This window comes from Hyperolius riggenbachi, chromosome 3 (genome assembly GCF_040937935.1).
Source record: "Hyperolius riggenbachi isolate aHypRig1 chromosome 3, aHypRig1.pri, whole genome shotgun sequence".
Taxonomy (NCBI): Eukaryota; Metazoa; Chordata; class Amphibia; order Anura; family Hyperoliidae; genus Hyperolius; species Hyperolius riggenbachi.
The window spans coordinates 311847766-311871366 of NC_090648.1; the positions used below are offsets into that span (position 1 = coordinate 311847766).

The 23601-nt window shown below is 44.2% G+C and overlaps 1 protein-coding gene across 1 annotated transcript in view; it reads left to right on the forward strand.

Moving 5' to 3' along the window:
* PTPRR (protein tyrosine phosphatase receptor type R) overlaps positions 1-20111 on the forward strand; it is a 192455-nt gene extending 172344 nt beyond the window's left edge. Inside the window, exons 13-14 of the mRNA XM_068272751.1 lie at positions 3692-3805; positions 19121-20111. Of these exons, the coding sequence (XP_068128852.1) occupies positions 3692-3805; positions 19121-19214 (208 nt within the window). The 3' untranslated portion in view covers positions 19215-20111. The remainder of the gene's footprint in view (positions 1-3691; positions 3806-19120) is intronic.
* The last annotated feature ends 3490 nt before the right edge of the window (positions 20112-23601 follow it).

The following is a 23601-nucleotide window of genomic DNA, read 5'->3' on the forward strand; positions in this document are numbered from 1 at the left end:
CTTGACTTTAATGTGCAGGTGTTAAGCATTAAATCATTCAATTTTTTTTTTCATTGTCATTTGCTCGATATTACAATTGATATAATGATCAGTATAGCAATCAATTATTTTACTACTGACTAAAGATCAAGATCCCAGATCGATCTTTCAATAGATTTTAGCCCTTAATATTGATCGAAAGATGTGATTTATCAATCATATTATATCACAAATCTTGAAATCTACTTTTTTATTTCCGATCGATTAGATGTTTTATCTAGTCAAATAACTTATTGGGCAAGAACATTGTACGGTATATGGCTACCTTCAGGATGGCAGGCAACTACACCCAGTCACCTGTCTACAGGAGGCCAGCCTGTAGACCAGGCAAGGGCAACCTTGGCCCTCCAGCTGTTAAGGAACTACAAGTCCCACAATGCATTGCAGGAGTCTTACAGCCACAGTGATGAATCATAAAGGCAAATGCATTGTGGGACTTGTAGTTCCCTAACAGCTGGAGGGCCAAGATTGCCCATGCCTGCTATAGACACACTGCATTGTACTGTTTCCTGGTGTTGTAGAAGGTATTATAGGTTGTAACTTTATTCAGAAACAGAACAAAGAGATGTAAAAGTGTACGTAAAATAAAACATCGCAAACTAATACTACGCATAAGTTCATAAAACCTAAATAGCATGCTGAATTGAAATAGACACACATGCAAAACAAATTTTGTCAGTGTGTCAGTAACTGAGCAAGGTGGACATGATCACCATGGTTGGCCACCATGAAAAAAGATGAATAATTCCTAAAGGAATACATGTGTATGACTTATGATTGCCTTCAAATGTCACATGTGTGTTTCATAGTGTACACACACCGAATGCCATATCCTGACTACACACGTAAAATGTTTTCCTTCACAAGGCCTGCTTCCTGTGCAGGAGGCTGATTGGAATGTGCTAAGGAAGTATGGGGTGGCCAGAGCAAAGTCTTTCTGGGAAAAAGAGAGCAGCATGTGCTTTCTTATATAATGGTTCTTTTTTATGTACAAAACCATATGAATGTGTACAACAAGGTTATATTATTCTACGAGAAGTATTTCTTTGTTTAATAAGACGTCCTCCAAAACAATTTTTTTGCCAGTTGTCTTTTTTTGATTTTAGCTTTGGATGGAGTCAGGCAGCTAATAGCGGTGCCAGATTATTGATGACACATTGGCCCTGATTCAATTCACTTTTTCTCCTGAGTTTTCTCCTAGGAGATCATACTTCATCTCTTTTAAATACCTTTTCAGTACTTTGCAATTGAAAAAGTATCAAAAGGTAGGTGGATAAAGTACTGTCAACGTTATTTTGACAATTTTCTTGCTTGCTTGTGGTTTAAAATATGTTATATAGAGAAGGTTGGAAAATATCACCAAGGAGAAAACCTTAATGTAATTGCATATGAGCCCTATCAATAAAATGCCCTTCAAGCTTCAAGAAAATACTGAGGCCGGCTTCACACTGGGTATTGGTGGCAGTGGTGCGTTGCGGCCTGGCGGCACCGTACCGTCAAAAACAGGCCTTCAGGGATTACCGCGTTAACACTCGGTAATCCCCTTCTGGAGAACAGCCAAACAGGAAGTGACACTCGCTTGCGCTTACTTCCTGTTTCAGAAAAACGGAAATTGTAAAAATACGCTTCCGAGCATGCGTGCTGCAACACCACCCTGTGAGTTTAAAAAAAAAACTGCGTCGCCATTGACTTACATGACTTTAATTCTGCCGCAGGTCACCGCAGAACCGCACAATAACGTAGATCTGTCCTTGCATTGGGGATGCGGCGAAAAATGTCACTTCCGTCGTATCGTGGTATGAACATAGACTTTCATTGGGCTGCGGTAAAATTACCGCACCACACCACGCCAGTGTGAAAGATAATTTTGACAGTACTTTTTTGCCTACTTTCTGGTATCTTTTCAATTCCAGAGTGCTGAAAAGTTATTTTAAACAGAAAAATATGAAAAAATGATCTTCTTGGAAGAAACTTAGGAGAAAGCAAGCTCCCGCTATTTGTAGCCGCATTTTGTATTGTGGGCAGCCCTGTCGCCTACTATTTATCGGGCGCTGTGGACAGTCAAATTTCCACCCATAGCCGCTATTTATACACAGTAGGTGCCTAAGGCGGCACCAAAGCTTCAACGGCTCATGGGCACCCAAATTTCCTGTTACCCATGGTGCTGCTCCCAGCAGCCTCAGAGCCAGTATATACCATGCTATAGAAGAAGAAGGAAATCCCTGCTTCTTTAAAGGATACCCGCGGTAACATGTGACATGATGAGCTAGACATGGGTATGCACAGTGCCTAGCACACAAATAACTATGCTGTGTTCCTTTTTTTTCCTTCTCTGCCTGCAAGAGTTAAATATCAGTTATGTAAGTGGCTGACTCAGTCCTGACTCAGACAGGAAATGACAACAGTGTGACCCTCACTGATAAGAAATGTCAACTATTAAACACTTTCTTAGCAGAAAATGAGCAGGAAAGAGATAAAAGGGATCAATAGTTCATAGATTTTAGCTGTGGCATACTTCAATGAATGTGTCGTTGAGCAAAAACAATAAAACAGTTCAAACTTAAAAAGTAGATTTAAACATAAAATAAAACTGTGAAATATCTTAAAAAGTCATTTTTAGAAGAAAGAAAATAGATCTTATTGTTTATTTCATTAGTTTATTTTCACCTCGGGTGTCCTTTAATAAAAGAAAGAAGACATGCAATAATACAGGGTTATTATCAATTGAAATAATGTATTCTTTAAAGGCTGTAATGCACTTTATTCATCTTTGAAATACACAGAAGAAACAGTCACTGTAGCAAAAGCAATTATGCTCAGAGCAGTGGGAACCTGAGGCCAACAAATAGAGGAGGGCACAGCAGCGGGAACCTGAGGCCAACAGATAGAGGAGAGCACAGCAGCGAGAAACCTAGGCCAACAGATAGATGAGAGCACAGCAGCGGGAAACTGAGGCCAACAGATAGAGGAGAGCACAGCAGCGGGAAACCTAGGCCAACAGATAGATGAGAGCACAACAGCGGGAAACCTAGGCCAACAGATAGATGAGAGCACAACAGCGGGAAACCTAGGCCAACAGATAGATGAGAGCACAACAGCGGGAAACCTAGGCCAACAGATAGATGAGAGCACAACAGCGGGAAACCTAGGCCAACAGATAGATGAGAGCACAACAGCGGGAAACCTAGGCCAACAGATAGATGAGAGCACAGCAGCGGGAAACTGAGGCCAACAGATAGAGGAGAGCACAGCAGCGGGAAACCGAGGCCAACAGATAGAGGAGAGCACAGCAGCGGAAAACTGAGGCCAACAGATAGAGGAGAGCACAGCAGCGGGAAACCTAGGCCAACAGATAGATGAGAGCACAACAGCGGGAAACCTAGGCCAACAGATAGATGAGAGCACAACAGCGGGAAACCTAGGCCAACAGATAGATGAGAGCACAGCAGCGGGAAACTGAGGCCAACAGATAGATGAGAGCACAGCAGCGGGAAACTGAGGCCAACAGATAGAGGAGAGCACAGCAGCGGGAAACTGAGGCCAACAGATAGAGGAGAGCACAGCAGCGGGAAACTGAGGCCAACAGATAAATACGTGCTGCAAGGACATATCAAATTGTATGTTTAGTTAATTGATATTTCTGTTATTTCAGTGCGGGAATCGGAAGAACAGGCTGCTTCATTGCCACATCTATTGGTTGCCGTCAGCTGAAAGATGAAGGCGTTGTTGATGTGTTAAGCATTGTCTGCAAGCTACGAATGAACAGGTAAGGATATGTAAACAAACAATAGGCAGCCTGGATGCAGAAGAATGTAACCTGTGACTTTGTAGCAGATGATATTCTGCAAAGCACAGACAAGTAGTAGTTAGGCATAAAGCTTAATTTTAGACACATGGAGGGTTTAAGTTAATTGTTGAAGGTTGATGATGCCAGCTATGCCATCAGAATGCAGTGTACTACCCTTCCATGTCTTCATGTTATGACATGGTTGTATTATTATTCTACACAGAAGTATAGTAACGTGTAAAATAATCTTATTATGAGTGTTATGAATATAAATATGAACAATTTTATGTTATAATATATTCATAGATCCCAACTGTCCCTCTTTGGGAAGGACAGTCCCTCTTTGGGAACCCAGTCTCTCTGTCCCTCTTATTTCCTCATTTGTCTCTGTTTCAGGACTCATGTACAGATCTATGTAAATATGTGTATTTTATCTACTGAAAGATGTGTTTATTGACTCTAAACTTTATTCCCATTCTTTATATCAATGTTTTTTCTTTTCAAATGTTAATATAAAGGAAAATCAGCCAGAATAGAAAGGATCAGTGTGGTTTGAATTATTTTAAAAAAACAAAACATTTTTATTTTAAAATGTGTATAGTATGCATGACTAGGAGTGTGTCCAGGGGTGATTAGGGGTATGTCAGGGGCATGGCTTAAGTGTCCCTCTTTTTTTCTTATCTCAAAAAGTTGGGAGGTATGTATATTAACAATGTTGCAGTTTGAAGATGTTATATTGTGGCAAAGGGCCTGCCATTTATAGTTACACTATTAAGATTATGAAGTCCATAGAGATCTGATCCACAAGGCAAAAACTAGGAGAGAGGACACCATTATGGCCCAGCGATGGGATTCAAAACCCAAGTTTCTCCCTGTAGCAATTTGTAAATTCAATGAGTGTGTCTCTTCATTCTAAAAGTGGAACCCTTTAATGGCTGCAAAACACAGAGGCCCCCAGAAATGAATCAAATCTGAAAGGATAGGTATACTTTTTATTTTTTAATATTTAACATATTCATATTTCCCCCAGGAACCTGCAAGAAATGAAAACAATGGTGATACCATTTTGAGTGCTTCCTGGGTCATCTAAGGGCTGACAATTTTAATTATAAAAATCAGTTTCTGAACCACTGACCACTAGAGGGAGTACCTCTGTCAGTAGAGTAACTCATTTTCTATTATTCAGAATGCTGAACAGTATCTTTTTCAGCAGAAGAGCTTTCTCTTGTGGTTGAAAGATCAGAAGCTTTTTTTCACAGTCAGTTGCTTCAGTTGCTGCAAATCCTGAGTGGCAGTAGACCCAGAAAGCAGCAGAAAAGGTGAATACTGTCACAGGTTTTTTTTCCTACAGGTACCCAGGACAAGAGGAATAAGGCAAATGTACCTAAATTGTTCCAACTGTTTCATCGTTAAAAGTACCCAATACAATGTTTAACTCCCCACCATTATCCTTTCCAGCAAGTGTTGTAAATAGGTAATTTTACCACTGGCAGGACAACTCTGCATCCGCTTATTGGCAGTCAAGACACGTCACTAGCTTAATTAGGTGCCTCATTGTCATCAATGTAAAATACCAACATGTACTACAAGACTACAAAACTACTTATGTATGATGTGCATGGTATGAAAACATCCAGCAATACTGGTGTATTTTCATTTAAAACAATTGATTCAGTAAAGACACAACTCACTGGAAGTAGGACCATGTCATTATAGGCTTATAATCTAAAGGGAAGTGGGGTAAAGTCACAAGATCAGGTGATGAAGGAGATAGTGGAAGAGACACCACATCTTTTGCCAAGTGGTGCAGATGTGGGCATGTGTCTGAAGGTGATTGTGACAGATTGCTTGCTAGAGTTGGGCCGAACCTCTGATTTTAGGTTCGCGAACCGGGTTCGCGAACTTTCGCGGAACGTTCGGTTCGCGTTAAAGTTCGCGAACCGCAATAGACTTCAATGGGGATGCAAACTTTGAAAAAAAAAATTATGCTGGCCACAAAAGTGATGGAAAAGATGTTTCAAGGAGTCTAACACCTGGAGGGGGGCATGGCGGAGTGGGATAGATGCCAAAAGTCCCCGGGAAAAATCTGGATTTGACGCAAAGCAGCGTTTTAAGGGCAGAAATCACATTGAATGCTAAATGACAGGCCTAAAGTGCTTTAAAACATCTTGCATGTGTATACATCAATCAGGTAGTGTAATTAAGGTACTGCTTCACACTGACACACCAAACTCACCGTGTAACGCACCGCAAACAGCTGTTTGTGTAGTGACGGCCGTGCTGGACTGGTGCGCACCATGGCGAGAGTGCAGGTTTTGGTGGCTTTACAGCCCATATGGTCGCCGGCCTGGCTGATGTAGCTGAATGACAGAACAGTGACTGTCCAGCTGATCAAATTTGGTCTGACCACAATGAAGCAACGACCTTATTATCTTTTGTGTGCCCCCCGAGACACTCATCTAGGTGCCGGTCATTGCTTCATTGTGATACGCAAGCCCCTTCACCACGGCAAGGTAATGATCACGAAGGGGAATGGGCGCATGTACATGCCTTTTCTTTTGTTGTTGCAGCTGCCCGCAGTGCAGCCAGAAAAATTAGGCAGTCATGTACACGCACCCGAAAAATTATTACAGCGGCCGCTGCTAGCAGCGGCCTAAAAAATTCAGCAATCCGCCTGGAGTCCCGGACCCTGTTGGTGGTGGCGGAGAAGGTAGTGAAGCGGCCTGCAGGCAGACATGCTGTGTGGAGGGACTGGGAGCGACTTAGTCTTCTTGGGGCAGGCCAGGCAGCCAGTCACACGGCGTGCAGGCAGAGATGCTGTGTGTGCGGGGACTGACTTAGTCTTGGGGCGGGCAGCAGCCCTCCGGGATCCATGCCTCATTCATTTTGATAAAGGTGAGGTACTTAACACTTTTGTGACTTAGGCGACTTCTCTTCTCTGTGACAATGCCTCCAGCTGCGCTGAAGGTCCTTTCTGAGAGGACGCTTGCGGCAGGGCAGGAGAGAAGTTGGATGGCAAATTGGGACAGCTCTGGCCACAGGTCAAGCCTGCGCACCCAGTAGTTCAAGGGTTCCTCATCGCTGTTCACAGCAGTGTCTACATCCACACTTAAGGCCAGGTAGTCGGCTACCTGCCGGTCGAGGCGTTGGTGGAGGGTGGATCCGGAAGGGCTACGGCGAGGCGTTGGACTAAAGAACGTCCGCATGTCCGACATCACCATGAGATCGCTGGAGCGTCCTGTCTTTGACTGCGTGGACACGGGAGGAGGATTAGTGGCAGTGGTACCTTGCTGGCGTTCTGCTGTCACATCACCCTTAAAGGCATTGTAAAGCATAGTTGACAGCTGATTCTGCATGTGCTGCATCCTTTCCACCTTCCGGTGAGTTGGTAACAGGTCCGCCACTTTGTGCCTGTACTGAGGGTCTAGTAGTGTGGCCACCCAGTACAGCTCATTCCCCTTGAGGTTTTTTATACGGGGGTCCCTCAACAGGCAGGACAGCATAAAAGACGACATCTGCACAAAGTCGGATCCAGTACCCTCCATCTCCTCTTGCTCTTCCTCAGTGACGTCACGTAAGTCAACCTCCTCCCCCCAGCCGCGAACAATACCACGGGAAGGTTGAGCAGCACAAGCCCCCTGCGACGCCTGCTGCGGTGGTTCTCCTGCCGCTGTCCCCTCCTCCTCCTCCTCCCCCAAAGAAACACCTTGCTCATCATCCTCTGAGTCTGACTCGTCTTCTGCACACGACCTCTCTTCTTCCTCCTCCTCCCCCCTCTGTGCTGTCGCAGGTGTTGAGGAAACAGCTGGGTCTGATGAAAATTGGTCCCATGCCTGTTCCTGCCGTAACGGTTCCTGGTCACGCTCATTCGCAGCTTCATCCGCCACTCTACGCACAGCACGCTCCAAGAAGTAAGCGTAGGGAATTAAGTCGCTGATGGTGCCCTCACTGCGGCTCACCAGGTTGGTCACCTCCTCAAACGGCCGCATGAGCCTGCATGCATTTTTCATCAGTGTCCAGTTGTCGGGCCAGAACATCCCCATCTTCCCAGACTGTTTTGTTCTACTCCAGTTGTAGAGGTACTGGGTGACGGCTTTCTTCTGTTCTAGCAGGCGGGAGAACATGAGCAGGGTCGAATTCCAGCGAGTGGGGCTATCGCAAATGAGGCGTCTCACCGGCATGTTGTTTTTCCGCTGAATTTCTGCAAATCATGCCATGGCTGTGTAAGACCGCCTCAAATGCCCACAGAACTTCCTGGCCTGCTTCAGGACATCCGCTAAGCCAGGGTACTTTGCCACAAATCTTTGAACAACTAGATTCATGACATGTGCCATGCAGGGTATGTGTGTCAGCTTCCCCATATGCAAAGCGGCAAGCAGATTGCTGCCGTTGTCGCACACCACGTTGCCTATCTCCAGGTGGTGCGGGGTCAGCCACTCATCCACCTGTTTCTTAAGAGCAGCCAGGAGAGCTGCTCCAGTGTGACTCTCCGCTTTGAGACAAGCCATGTCTAAGATGGCGTGACACCGTCGTACCTGGCATGCAGCATAGGCCCTGCGGAGCTGGGGCTGTGTAGCTGGAGAGGAGAACTGCCACTCAGCCAAGGAGGAGGAGGACAGCGAAGAGCATGTAGCAGGAGGAGAGGAGGTGGCAGGAGGCCTGCCTGCAAGCCGTGGAGGTGTCACAATTTGGTCCGCTGCGCCCTGCTTGCCATGGTTCACCACCAGGTTCACCCAATGGGCTGTGTAGGTAATGTAGCGGCCCTGCCCGTGCTTGGCAGACCAGGCATCCGTGGTCAGGTGTACCCTTGACCCAACGCTCTTCGCAAGAGATGACACCACTTGCCTCTCAACTTCACGGTGCAGTTGGGGTATGGCCTTTCTCGAAAAATAAGTGCGTTCTGGCATCTTCCACTGCGGTGTTCCGATGGCCACAAATTTACGGAAGGCCTCAGAGTCCACCAGCCGGTATGGTAACAGCTGGCGAGCTAACAGTTCCGCCACGCCAGCTGTCAGACGCCGGGCAAGGGGGTGACTGGCCAAAAGTGGCTCCTTCCGCTCAAACATTTCCTTCACGGACACCTGACTGCTGCTGTGGGCAGAGGAGCAGGAACCGCTCAAGGGCAGAGGCGGAGTGGAGGAGGGTGCCTGTGAAGGTGCAAGGGAGAAAGCGGCATAAGCAGATGATGCACCTGAAGGAGGAAGAGGAGAAGGAGGGTGACTTTTCTTTTGTGTGCTGCTGCTGCTTTTGCTCAGGTGGCCATCCCATTGCTGTTTGTGCCTTTTCTGCAGGTGCCTTCGTAAGGCACTTGTCCCTACGTGAGTGTTGGCCTTTCCACGGCTCAATTTTTGTTGGCAGAGCGAACAGATGGCTTTGGTCCGATCTGAGGCACACACATAAAAAAATTTCCACACCGCTGAGCCACCCTGGGATGTGGGCACTATGGGGACCTCAGCAGCTGATGCTGAAGGGCAAGTTGGCTGGCTGTACATAGGTGGCGATACATGGTGCCGGACACTGCCACCAGCTGTTTCTGATGAAGAGCTGCCCCAGCTTCTTTCAGCAACTTCTCTCCTCCTACTACTCTCTGACTCCCCCTCTGAACTGTCCCCCTCTTCATCTCCTCTATTGGGAACATACAGAGGATCCCTATCATCGTCATCATTGTAATCATCCTGCCCAGCTTCGCTTGCCTCAGAAAAATCCAAACGTGTAGGTCCTTCATCCTCCTTACACGTTACATCCATAGTGTTGCCGCGTAACGCAGACATATGAGCTGGTGAAAATTCATCTGGCTGTAACAACAATGGCTGTGCATCAGTGATTTCACCACCACTAAATAATTCTTGCGAAGTGTCAAATGCAGCGGAAGTGGTGCTAGTAGTAGCGCTGGTGGCTGAGCAAGATGAGGTGTTCTGTGTCGCTAAATACTCAACCACGTCCTGACAATCTTGGGACGTGATGGGACGTGCCTTCTTCCGAGCACTGTACTGTGGGCCAGGTCCACACGAAATTACATTTACACGACCTCGCGCAGACCTGCCAGGTGGCCTTCCTCTGCCTCTGGCACTACCTCTTCCTCTACCTGTTTTGTCCATATCGGGTATGCACGGAGTGGTATATCACACTGCGTGCACTCACGTAGGTAGGTGGGTTCACTTAACTGCACAGGTATGCGCACTGATGCGGTGGGTTCACTGAACAGTACAGGTATACAGTGGCGGGTTCACTGAACAGAACAGGTATACAGTGGCGGGTTCACAGAACAGGTATGCAGTGGCAGGTTCACTGAACACAACAGGTATGCAGTGGCGTGTTCACTAAACAGGTATACAGTGGCGGGTCCACTGAACAGAACAGGTATACAGTGGCGGGTTCACAGAACAGGTATGCAGTGGCAAGTTCACTGAACACAACAGGTATGCAGTGGCAGGTTCACTGAACACAACAGGTATGCAGTGGCGTGTTCACTAAACAGGTATACAGTGGCGGGTCCACTGAACAGAACAGGTATACAGTGGCGGGTTCACTGAACAGGTATACAGTGGCGGGTCCACTGAACAGAACAGGTATACAGTGGCGGGTTCACAGAACAGGTATGCAGTGGCAGGTTCACTGAACACAACAGGTATGCAGTGGCAGGTTCACTGAACACAACAGGTATGCAGTGGCGTGTTCACTAAACAGGTATACAGTGGCGGGTCCACTGAATAGAACAGGTATACAGTGGCGGGTTCACAGAACAGGTATACAGTGGCGGGTCCACTGAACAGAACAGGTATACAGTGGCGGGTTCACAGAACAGGTATGCAGTGGCAGGTTCACTGAACACAACAGGTATGCAGTGGCGTGTTCACTAAACAGGTATACAGTGGCGGGTCCACTGAACAGAACAGGTATACAGTGGCGGGTTCACAGAACAGGTATACAGTGGCAGGATCACTGAACAGGTATGCACTGGCAGGATCACTGAACAGGTATGCAGTGGCAGGATCACTGAACAGGTATGCACTGGCAGGATCACTGAACAGGTATGCAGTGGCAGGATCACTGAACAGGTATGCACTGGCAGGATCACTGAACAGGTATGCAGTGGCAGGATCACTGAACAGGTATGCAGTGGCAGGATCACAGTACAGGTATGCAGTGGGCTGAGGGCTCACTGAACAGAACAGGTATGCAGCCAGGAAAAGCTAAGCCTAACTAATCTTTCCCTAGAGACAGACAGCAGCTCGCCCTACTCTCTCTAATGCAGGCACACGAGTGGCCGTAATGGCCGCCGCTGCCTGCCTTATATAAGGGGGGGTGGGGCTCCAGGGGCTAGTGTAGCCTAATTGGCTACACTGGGCCTGCTGACTGTGATGTAGAGGGTCAAAGTTGACCCTCAGGTGCATTATGGGGCGAACCGAACTTCCGCAAAACGTTCGCCACGAACCACATAAGTTCGCGCGAACCACGTTCGCCGGCGAACCGTTCGGCCCAACTCTATTGCTTGCTTACCTAAAGAGGTGCATTTTATGGGACTACTTTGAGGTCTGAAAGATCAAAGCATGGCAGACAGAATGTGGAAATGAGTTCCAAAGGAGGGCTGAAGCTTGTGAGAAGTCCTGTATATGAGAGGAGGTGAACACAGTGGAATCTAGGAAGGCTTCATGTGCAAAGTGAAGAATGGGTATAGAATGATATCCTGAAATTCGAGATCAAATGTATGGAGGAGACAGCTTATGAACGGCTTTCCAATATATTTATAAAAAGTTTTACATTATATCACTCTAATATGAAGCAAGGATACAACTAAAAAAACATCTATGGTCCATCCCATATTAATACAATAACGATACAAAATAACAATCGTCTTCATCTTGCTCAGAAGTATAATACAGACCCCTATGAAATTTTCTTTGAAAAAAAAAATGATCATGATGCTAAAAATATCTCAGTATCACCAAGTAAAGGCTTTATGTGGAGATACTGAGATATTTTTTGCATCAATCATGATCATGTTTTTAGAAAGAACATTTTACCTGTATGTGGGACTGTATTATTCTTTTGGACAAGATAAAGTAAAACTTGTATTTTAATATTTATTGTTATAACAGTGTTAAAAAAAAAAACATGCCACTGTATTGTTGCTTTGATGATCGGTTAATGTATCACCCCACATTCATTTACCTGCATTGCAAGATTTGCATGCTTCACTTTGGAAGCTGTAGAAGGTGGAATCCGCACAATGTCGGTGGAATCAAAAATGGTTTATTTAATCAAAAACATATATTAAGCTAAAACCATCGCCACATGCTGACATGTTTCTGGCGCTATACGCCCTTAATCATAGCGTCACTTTGGAAGGCTGTAATGTAATTCCAAATATAGCCTGATTGTCGTTCTTTTATGTGATGCATGTGTTCAGATCCTTCGCACCCTTTGTGACCATAAGTTCACACATACACTGTGCAGTTTTTCCTGTCATTTCCCAAGCAGGCTGCTGTATATCCTGTCCAAGCAGTAGTCAAAGGACACATTTCTGCAACCACAAGTCATTTCTCCCAGCAGCATTTACACAGGAAAGGTTATTTTTACATACGGTTTGGCATGCTAAACTCACAGGAGACCTAAGAAATGCATTGATCTGTGCATTAAACAGCCTCTTTATTATTCTGTTTACAATAGAAATTAGGATTCCACCACTGTGGGTGAATTCTGCCACCCAAAAAATTACTTTTAAGAATGCTTTTTCACTGCTTTCCTCTAAATTGTACAGGCAACAAAGATGAATGGATGGGGAAATACCATGATATTTTGCAGCACTGGACAAATAAATGTACACAGAAATTGCAAAGATATACCATTGCGGTAGAACTTGAACAGCAAAGACACAATCTATAAGGGATATCTGGCAGATGGTGTAACTGACAGATGGGCCACCAAGATGAGCCTATTTACTGATTCAGAGCCTTATCATTTATAGTACCACTATGGAATTTCATAGCAGATCACTCATTTGGTATGAATGATCACATGTACTCAGTGGAGTAGCTAAGGAGCTTGTGGCTCCGGTGCAAATTGTACATGGGGCCCCAAGCACTCTATTGATACAGAGCGCCAAAATCTACCAAGGACAGCTGCAGTGTCAGAGAGGTGTAATCAGAATAAGGAAATAGCTTGTTAAGGATTACCTCTATTGAGTGCACATATAGAGGTGTTCATGATCAGCATAGCACCAATAAAAAGCTAGGAAGATGTATAAAGGAGAGCCCCTGGTGGGCTCCTCTGGCCCAAGGGCCCCAGTGTGGTCGCAACCTCTGCACCCCCTATTTCTACGCTACTGCGTGTACTTTAAAGCAATATCTGTGTAAAACATTTGTATACATGAGGAATTTTGAGGATGAAAGACCAGACTTTAATGAGTGATAATTAACATGAAAGATAGTCATAAAAGTAAGCAGTGATTTTCACATTGCTAGTTAGATTTTTCTAAGGGTATAGTTTTAATCATTACATTTTCTATAAACAAACAAATAAAGGAATTGCTTTGCAATATCCTGCTATTTTACAGATCTTCAGTATAGGACCCAACCTGCCACCCCCCCCCCCCGCCCCCTCCACCACCACCGCCCCCTCCACCACCACCGCCACCACATACACCTAGGGTCAGATTTATCAAAGCATTACCGACATTTTTTTCTTCTTGAACAGCTCTAACCAGCAGGCGAACTGTTCTGAATGATAATAAGAAGATTCTTAAATCCTACTTAATAGTGACAGTTTAGTGTGAATTTCTCGAACTGCACTACTGTTAAGAAAGGTGCAAATCTTTTCCTAAACTACTGCAGATTAAGAAGTGCTTAGTAGCAGTTCTACAGATAGTGGAGCAGTGCAGGCTAGATATGATTTGTGAAATGCTCCACCCCCTTACTGCCCAGGTGTCAAGTGAAGCTGTTCTGTGCTTAACCCTTCCAGTTCTGGGTATCGATGCAATACAGCAGATGTATTGGTAGCATCAGCAATGGAAATTCCCCTCACACACTGCTTTGTCTGAGAGACCTTACTAACTCCTCCTATTTTACAACAGTTTTAGAAGGAAACTGCACTAGTTATTTCTTAAAGGAGTTATCAGGGAAAATTAATAAAATAAGTGCTACTTACAAGCTCCCAGCATGTCCCTTGCCGCAGCTCTCTCCGCAGCCGTTCGCCTCAGCTCACTCCCGGTCCCCGGCGATGACGTCAGGCCGACCTCCAGGTCGGTCTGTACTGCGCCTGTGCGAGCGGCGCTGTCAATCACCGCCACGTGGGCCGGAGCAGAGCCTGCGCAGTCTGCTCCGGCCCACGTGGCGGTGATTGACAGCACCGCTCGCGCAGGCGCAGTACAGGCCGACCTGGAGGTCGGCCTGACGTCATTGCCGGGGACCGGGAGCAGGCTGCGGCGAACGGCTGCGGGGAGAGCTGTGGCGAGGGACATTCTGGGAGCTTGGAGCTGGAGGAAATCCCCGGTAAGTAGCACTTATTTTATTCATTTTTCCCCTGATAACTGCTTTAAGATGTCTGAGACAGTTCTGCACTGATTTCTAAAATCGTACCAATATTTTGTCTCAGACACTCTTGATAAATATCCCCCTAGTGTTTCTTGTCTCTGTTATAATGTGTCTACTAAACATGTACAGCAAGACCCCCAGTATCCGGAGCATGAATTGTCTGATATATGTGCTTTCTGGTTACTTGAACAGGCATTAAATAGCACAAACCTAACCACCAGGAGCATCAGGAACTTCTCACTGACATCCAGGCGCCATCATCTAAGCATTCTGCAGCTCTCATCGGCTTCTCAGTGTCCTCAGCGGATGGCCATGTCCTCAGTTGTGCATGGATGCCGGAAAGCTGCTGGGACCTGCAGAATGCGTAGAAAACGTCACCTGGATGTCGGTGATTAGTTCCTGCTGCTCCAAAAACCTCCAAAAGCTGAGCCTCGTATTTCCTAATCAGACATGCCAGTTAATTGAGACTTCCGGTTGCCTGAGTTCCGGATAACAGGGACTTTGCTATACTAGTATTGGTGATGTTTACAAATCACAAAGCAACTATGTACAGTGTGTATTGGTACATACAGTATGTATGTACAAAAGATGATGCCACTATATAAATAAATAATATAATTTAAGAGGAGAAACAAAATCTGCTTACTCAAAGCGAGGAGGCATAGCATTTCATAATTCCTAGATTGGGAAGCCAATGCTCCTAGGGATGAGCAGAATCTGCACAAAATCTGCACTAATCTACAAAATGCATGATACTCATTGGGTTATGTGGAGTTAGCAAGTGCTCCAGAGGTTAATAAAGAGCCAGAGTTACTTTCAGCAATTTGTGATGTGTATCAGGTCAGGGAACTATATTGTTGCTCACTGTGTTCATGGCCAGGTGTCTCTATGTCAGACACTAGAAGGCAGCCTGGCAAATATTGTTTTATTTGTTGTTTTTCTTAAAGGGGTTCTGTGGAGTGGTTAAATAAACAAAAACCGACACTTCCCTGGGGCTTCTATCGGCCCCCTGCAGCTGTCATGTCCCGCGCCGTCCTCCTACGATTCTCCATTCCCGGTGTAATCAGGCATCTAATTAGGCGCGGCCGTGCGTGTCATCGGGAGCTTACTGCGCAGGCACAGTACAAGAAAACTCGTACTGCGCCTGCGCAGTAAGCTCCAGATGACGCGCGCGGGAGCAAGCATTATTCGTCTTGTTAGAAAAATATTACAACGGGACTGGCGGCGGGGAACAGAGCGTCGGAGGTGGACGTGCGGGACATTACAGCTGCAGGGGGCTGATAGAAGCCCCAGGGAAGTGTCGGTTTTTGTTTATTTAACCCCTCCACAGAATCCCTTTAACTACGGCTATGATGAGGTTTGAATTTGGGATCCTGCATTCAGAAACCCAAATTATGCCAAACGCTGCAGTTCAGCACTCAAGCTAGTGGACAGGGTCATGGGGTTGTGATCCACATCCCACTTCAAGTGACTCCAATGCATCCTCCTTCCAAGCCAGAAGGGGAAGCATCAGAGACATGTGAAGCGCAGCATGAACCCCAAGTGAGTGAAGTCCCCATGAGTCCACTGCTTTGAGTGCTGAAGTGAAGTGTTCCACATAATTCAGGTTGCCAAATGCAGGCAGGATCCTGAATTTGAACACCAACACTAATAGAGAGTGACCTTTCAGCTTACTTGGTAAATATGTTCTTCTAATTTTTTGTTTGTCTTCACTGGGGACCTGATTATTGGTGGTGTTTCGAATGTTTGAACAAAATGTATGTGTGAAACATGCACAACAAATAAACAAACAGCTTACTTCAACCTTCTCTGGTAAAGTATAGCCAGAGCTGTGAAGTCCAAAAATTCTATGTTTTATGTTTAGCTCATTGAAATAAAAACAGAGAGCCTTGTTTATCTATTGACCTGCATGTCAATGATATCTACCTATCATTTGTATTACCTGCATGTCATTGATATTTGTCTATTATTAGTAATATATATTTGTATGCCATTGGAATTTGCCTGTTTTGCTTGCTTAAAGAGGAACTGCAGTGAAAATAACATACTGAAAAAAGTGCTTATTTTTTTACAAAATTTATTTATAAACAGTGATGCTCAAATCCGAACTTTGGGTCAATCCGGATAGTTGCTAAGTTGCTATCTGGATATCACCCAGATACTTGTGCGGGCCGGGCGGGGGGTCAATCTAACCTCTCTGACGTCTTCTTCGTCCATACCTCGGCGCCTCCTACGATGCGTTCCACGTGCGTCACGTGAGTACAAACACTTCCTCCTTCAACCCTCCTTCAAATCATGTGACCACCGCTTGGACTGCATCGTGGGAGGTGCCGAGGGACGGACGAAGAAGACATCAGACAGGTGAGCTTGGCCCACCCCGCACAGGTATCTGGGTGAAATCCGGATAGCAATTATCCGGATTCACCCAAAGTTCGGATTTGAGCATCACTGTTTATAAATGATTTAGTCAGTGTTTGCCCATTGTAAAATCTTTCCTCTCCCTGATTTACAATCTGACATTTATCACATGGTGACATCTGTACTGCTGTCAGGTGATGTCTGTGGAAGGAGATGCTGCTTTTCTGACAGTTGGAAACAGCTGTTATTTCCCACAATGCAACAAGGCTCCGACAGTTTGATGTCAGTACCTAGGTGCTGACATCAGACTGTGGGATAGGTTTCACCACAATATCAGCCATACAGAGCCCCCTGATGATTAGTTTGAGAAAAGGTAAAGATTTCTTGTGGGAAAGGGGATATCAGCTACTGATTGGTTACAGTTCAATACTTGGTTACAGTTCCTCTTTCATCACTATTTGAAGGTTTTTTTTTCCATTCCAGTTTTTACAATTATGTGTCTTGATAGGTGACACTACTGTGGCATGAGGCGCAGGGATGCTTGCTTGTGGCCCAGCAAAATAGGAGTTAGGATAGTGTGGCACATGAGTATAGTGCCTACTGCCTGTAACCTGGTTTCATGTACTTTTTTGTTATGGCCGGTATTTGGCTCAGACCACAATTGTTGTGGCCAAATTCTGAATAGTTATGCCTTCATCAAACTTTCAAGATAAAGTGCGTTTTTAGGGAAAAGTACTTCTACTATTATAATATTTGTATTTTATTATTTTGATGCATTGTGAATAGTATTCTATCATTTATTTTACTGCATTATATGACATATGAAATGAGAAATACAGAAAACGGCAACAAGGTTTTCTTTTGGAAGGGGGGGGGGGGGGGGTAGGGGGTTAGATCTTCATCTGTAGGTACAACTCTTATCTCTGCCTCCTCACTTAGTATGCATTGCATGTTAGATGTTACATTATGATGTCATGTCCAAACATATCCTATTACTCAAGTGTGCCAAGGGTCAAGACCCCCTCAAAATCTTTTAAAGGACAGCTGAAGTGAATGGGATAGGGAGGGGGGCATATATATTTCCTTTTAAACAATGCAAACTGGCCGGCTGTCTTGCTGATCCTCTACCTCTAATGCTTTTATCCATACAACCTGATCAAGCATGCAGATCAGATGTTTGACTGTCTGGCTGGATTTGCTGCATGCTTCTTTCAGGTGTGTGCAGAGGCGGGACAAGGTCCTCCAGCACCCAAGGCTGAGACACCAAAGTGCGCCCCTCCATCCCTGCCACCCCAGCCGTCACACACTGATTGCTATTAGACTAAGAGGCGCCACAGGGCCCACAACCTCCCCAACACCTTAATATCTAGTTATCTGGCTTGCAGTCACTGCTATGTATCCCCTTTTCTTATTTCGTTCTGCTTCAAACACAATTAGGAATGACAGCTGAATGAATTGTGCGCCCCCTCCTACACTGCGCCCTGAGGCTGGAGCCTCTCCAGCCTATGCCTCGGCCCGGCCCTGGGTGTGTGATCAAGACACTACCGATGAAAAAAAAAAAAAAAAAAAGGAAAAAAAAAAAGCTGAAAAAAAAAAAAAAAAAGACACTACCGATGCAACTGAAAGAACAGGTGGATCCCAGGCAACTGGTGTTGTTTGTTTAAGGGGAAATTGATATGGCAGCCTTCATATCCCTCTCATTTCAGGTGTCTCTTAACCACTTGAGGACTCAGCCTTTACCCCCCCCTCCCCCTTAAGGACCGGCATGTTTTTTTATGATCTGTGCTGGGTGGGCTCTGCAGCCCCCAGCACAGATCAGGTTGCAGGCAGAGCGATCAGATCGCCCCCCTTTTTTCCCCCCTATGGGGATGATGTGCAGGGGGGGTCTGATCGCTCCTGCCTGCCTCGGTGTTGGGGGGGGGGCACCTCAAAGCCCCCCTCCACAGCGAAATTCCCCCCTCCCTCTCCTCCCTCTCACCCCTGGTGATCGGGGCTGCACAGGACGCTATCCGTCCTGTGCAGCCTGTGACAGGTTGTCATCTGTCACATGGCGGCGATCCCCGGCCGCTGATTGGCCGGGGATCACCGATCTGCCTTACGGCGCTGCTGTAGCAGCAGCGGCGTTCAATGTAAACAAAGGAGACAAATGTCTCCTGCGTTTACATGTAGTCTGCGAGCCGCGATCAGCAGGCTATTCACGGAGACCCGCTCCGTGATCTAACAGGAAACGGCCTTTCCTGATTAATTAGGGAGGCATCTGGCGGCGCAGATGTGCGTCCCTAGTCCTCCAGCTACCACTTAGCCGCCGCACGGTATGAGTGTGCGGTCGGCAAGTGGTTAAAGGTTTTGGCCTATAGTTGTCAAAATATGAATTGACTTTCATTTTTTTTTTCTCTTTGAACAGAGGAGGAATGGTACAAACAAGTGAACAGTATCAGTTTGTGCACCATGCTCTAAGCCTTTATGAGAGTCGGCTGTCTGCAGAAACCGTCCAGTGAATATCCGGAAGATAATTTAATAGTGATCATTTTAGGTAATTAACTGAATTACCGACCAGCAGTTTCTTGATGGAGTAAAATAGGCTCCATTGAAAAGATTTTCAAGTGGGGAGATGGGAAGACCTGATGGACTTAATGGAATGTTTGACACAAGCAACTGGACTGTCATGTGTCACTGAATGTAGCTGCACTGCCAATTTCTGCGAAAGGCAATGGACGGTGTGGAAGATGTAAATGGATGTTACATATGTAACCAAATGAATATACTTCTGAAGTACTATTATCTGCCACAAAGAATGTATGTACTCCAGACACAGTGGGTATCTAACAATTATTCAGTGTATAACAAATAAATGTTTGCAAACTGTGTGTCTTGTAAATGGACTGTTAAGTGCTATTACTTATTATGTGGTGAATCTGTTTCTTGCCCACATAAGATTATTGCTGCTAGTGTTACCAGTAAAATATTTAGTTTGTTATTTTTTTTTTCATTAAATCATTTTTTTTTTGTTTTTGTTTTTTTGTTTTGTTTTTTGTTTTGTTTTTCTAATCTGTTTTCAGAAACAGTGACTCTTTTATATGGAGATATGGTCTTGTTCTATTAGCAGTTGTGACTTTCCAACTGTATATTTAAACAGAGCACAATGTACTTTAATCAGTGGATATGCATTTGCTATATACCGTGGGTTGTACTATTTGCTGTGCCTCCTCTCCTATTTTAAATACAGTGTATTTGTAAATTATGTGAATTATTTTATCTGAGAACTTTATAGCCTATATTATTACTGCAAGAAATAAAACTATTGTCTACTGACCAATAATTTTGTTTCTTTGTTATTTTTGCAAGCATTGGAAAGCTGCCTTGTGTTACCTGTGTTGACTGTTATTGACTTATATACCTTGTTTACAGTGATCATTAAATTTCAACTCAAATGTTTTACTTGCCTTCTGTACTGGTGTTTTTATCTATGTATAAGTGTCTTGATTAGCTGGAGCCAAATATTTCACATTTTTCAGCTACTTCCTGTACCACAGACTTCAGAGACCATGGACTGCAATCTTACCAGAGAGTTCAGTCTCTGTTCTGCCTTTTGCATTCTTTACGATACTAAGCCAAGCAGCAGCAGCAGCCAAGAGCTTGTTGTTGTTAAATTGTGCTGCTTCAGGCCAAACAAGCTATTTAGTCATTTGCAGTTGTATCTTCCTAAATATGTAGATCTACCCTCTCTCCTCTTCAGGAATAAAGATGCACATCTTCTGCTCCAAAGAACCACTATAGTTGGATTGTGTTGTGGCTAGTTTATACCTGGATTTAATGTGGCCAATAAACATCAGAGAGAGGACAAAAGTGGACATGAATTCTTGTACAGGACAGCTCAGCAATCTCCTCTGCCATGACAGAACAGCTAATTGGTAAACACAGGATGTTAACAATATGGCTGCTTTCCCCTCATTTGTGTCTAATCACAAGTTGTAATTTGATCTCTCATCTGTGTCACCTGACCTGATAAGCTCATTTAAAAGCACAGGATGTTAACAATATGTCTGCTTCCATAAAAGCAGGAAGTAGAAACACTGCAGATTTATTTCAGGATTTGTATCAGCTGTAACAAAGAAATGTTTTCTTTTTTTTAATGATTATTATGCTGTTGCGTATCTTTTAGAGCAGAGAGGAAATTCTGAGTTCAGGTCCGCTTTAAAGTGGCATGATCTTACAGTCAGGAAATATCTGTGGCTATGTTTTTGATATAAAGGAAAGAGGGAGGGGGGTTGGAGGGGGCCTGCAAAATCTAAAAAACTGAGTTCACCATGAAAATCATATATATTGTGAAAACAAATATCATACGAATACAGATGTCATGCACCATTGACTTAATGTATGCCGTGAAATCCAGTATACAGGAAGTCCCCGACTTACGAATGCCCGACTTACGAAAGACCCGCAGATACGAACAACATGGATTCTGTATTTCCATGGGAAGTCAAAAACATTTTTCAAATTGGACTTGTAGTTTTTGAGAAAATAGATTTTAAAAAATTCAAAGAAAAAATGGCTTATAAACTTGTATATGCCGGTACAGAGGTGACACAGAGGGGGACACTGGAGGCACAGGGGGGCACAGAGGAGATACAGGGGACAGAGATGGCACAGTGATGAGACTTAAGAACAGATTCAGGTTAACTGGTTAAGAAGGAACCTATAGTCCCTATCTCGTTCGTTAACTGGGGACTACTTGTATTAAAAAACAAAAACCTAATATTTGCAAAAATATCAAAAATTTGAAGTACACCCGGACTGAGAGGGATATGAAGGCTGCCATATTTATTTCATTTTAAACAATACCAGTTGCCTGCCAGTCCTGCCGCTCTTCCATGCTGAATCACCCACCTGAAATAAGCATGGGACTAATCCAGCCAGAAACACCTGATCTTCTTCATGTTTGTTCAGGGTCTATGGCTAATGGTGTTATATTATATATATATATATATATATATATATATATATATATATATATATATATATATATATAAGAGACAAATGGTCAGCAGGTCAGCCTGGCAACCTGCACTGTTTAAAAGGAAATAAATATATCCCTCTCAGTTCAGGTGTGATTTAATGAAACTTCTCTTGAATTGAAAATGTTCATATTTGCTCATCACTAGTGCAGACAAAAATGGTAATGATTGAAAAAAGGTTTTTCAAGCTTGTGATCAGTCTTTCCAGTTGACAGAGGTTGGTCAGGCTTCCATAAATTACTTCATCCGTTCTCCAGTTATCTTTGCATCTCTCTTAATAAATCAAGATCAGTGTATTTTATCGGTTGTAACCCAGTTATATTCATGTGTGAAAAGAGAACCATACCTCCACCTTTGTAAAAAATTACACTCGATATGTCATTGATACTTAAACTGTTTTTTCTTAGAATAAATATTATTAAAAATACCTTTGGGGTTTAGTCTGCAGTGAGCTCTGATTTTCTAGGTAAGTTGAATGATGCCACTTACACCTGCAGTACATGTCTGAGCCAGGAGAACTCAATAATGTGTAATTGGGTTGGGCATTGAGTAGTAATAGCATTTTTAATTTATACCTTTAAGAGTAGGAACACACTAGGCAGAATCGCATATGCATTTTCCACTATGTGCTATGGAAAATGCATATGCGATTCTGCCTAGTGTGTTCCTTCCCTCAAGCTGGTTTTACACATAGTTTTTGTGCTGCAATGGGGAAATTTAAAAATTAAAAAGAGAGACTGGGAGCCCAATATAGAGTAGTATTTATGTACCGTAGATCACGTGGAATATTGTGAGAACAATAGGAAATATACTCACAAACGTGGGTTACCATACAGGCAACCACTATCAAAGCAGGTGGGGAGAATTAGAACCTGACCCCACTCATATTTAAAAAGTCGCTCTCTGTAGATAGAAGAAAAACAAAAAGACAGAGGGGCTTGGCTGCGATACAGACTCCTAATAGTTTTCTCCATTATTTGCCTGATGAAGCGGGATTGTAGCCTGCAAAATGTGTTGCACTGTGGAGCATCCAATAAATGTTATTTTTGAATTAAAATAACAGTCTTATGTCTGTTGATCTATGAGGGAGGTAAGTGAGGCAGCTGATAAGATACCTGTGAAATGACAGTGTCTCAAAGAGGCAAGGAAACATAGTACATTAAGAGAACCAGCTGTGGCTCACTGAGGAACTAAAAAATAAAGAGCACATGTTTCTAAATGCTTTTCTGTAATAACATTTCTTTAAAGCAAACCTGAACTGAAAATAAGCTTATTAAATATCTAATTGTATGTATAGCACTAAAGTGGAGGAATCCTTAAAGGAAAAAGTCCCTATAGCAGCTACAACTGAAGTGATTTCTGTTGGCAACTTCTTCTGTCATTTATAAATACTAAATCAGCTTCAGTGAATATGCAGATTTTTGTGGTAAATTAATGCTTAATTTAAGCAAGGCAAAGTAACAGCTTCCAGTTAGAAAGCAAGTTTTAAGTGTGCTTCATTTACCACAATGCATCAAGCACAGATGTACAGTACTTTAAAGTGCTCAGCAAAAATCTAATGGCAGTTAACCATTTCCTCTTGAGCTAAACTCCAGCATTCCCAGTCCTAACATTTGAAGAATAAGGCGCACCCCCTGTAGTGCAGGTTGCTGGGTCATAGTAATGTGCTGACTTTGCACTCTCAGCTCTTCTGCTGTGAGACCTCTGTGGAAGGTCCAGACACAAACATACATACAGATGTTAAATCAATGCTGAAGACCTAGGCGATCTCTAGTCGAGTCCCCCAAACAATTGAATAGAAGGAAGTTCTCGTCACTGACTTTTTCCCTGTGTGAAGGCTCATTTCCTTCCTAGCGTTAGCTTCACTTAT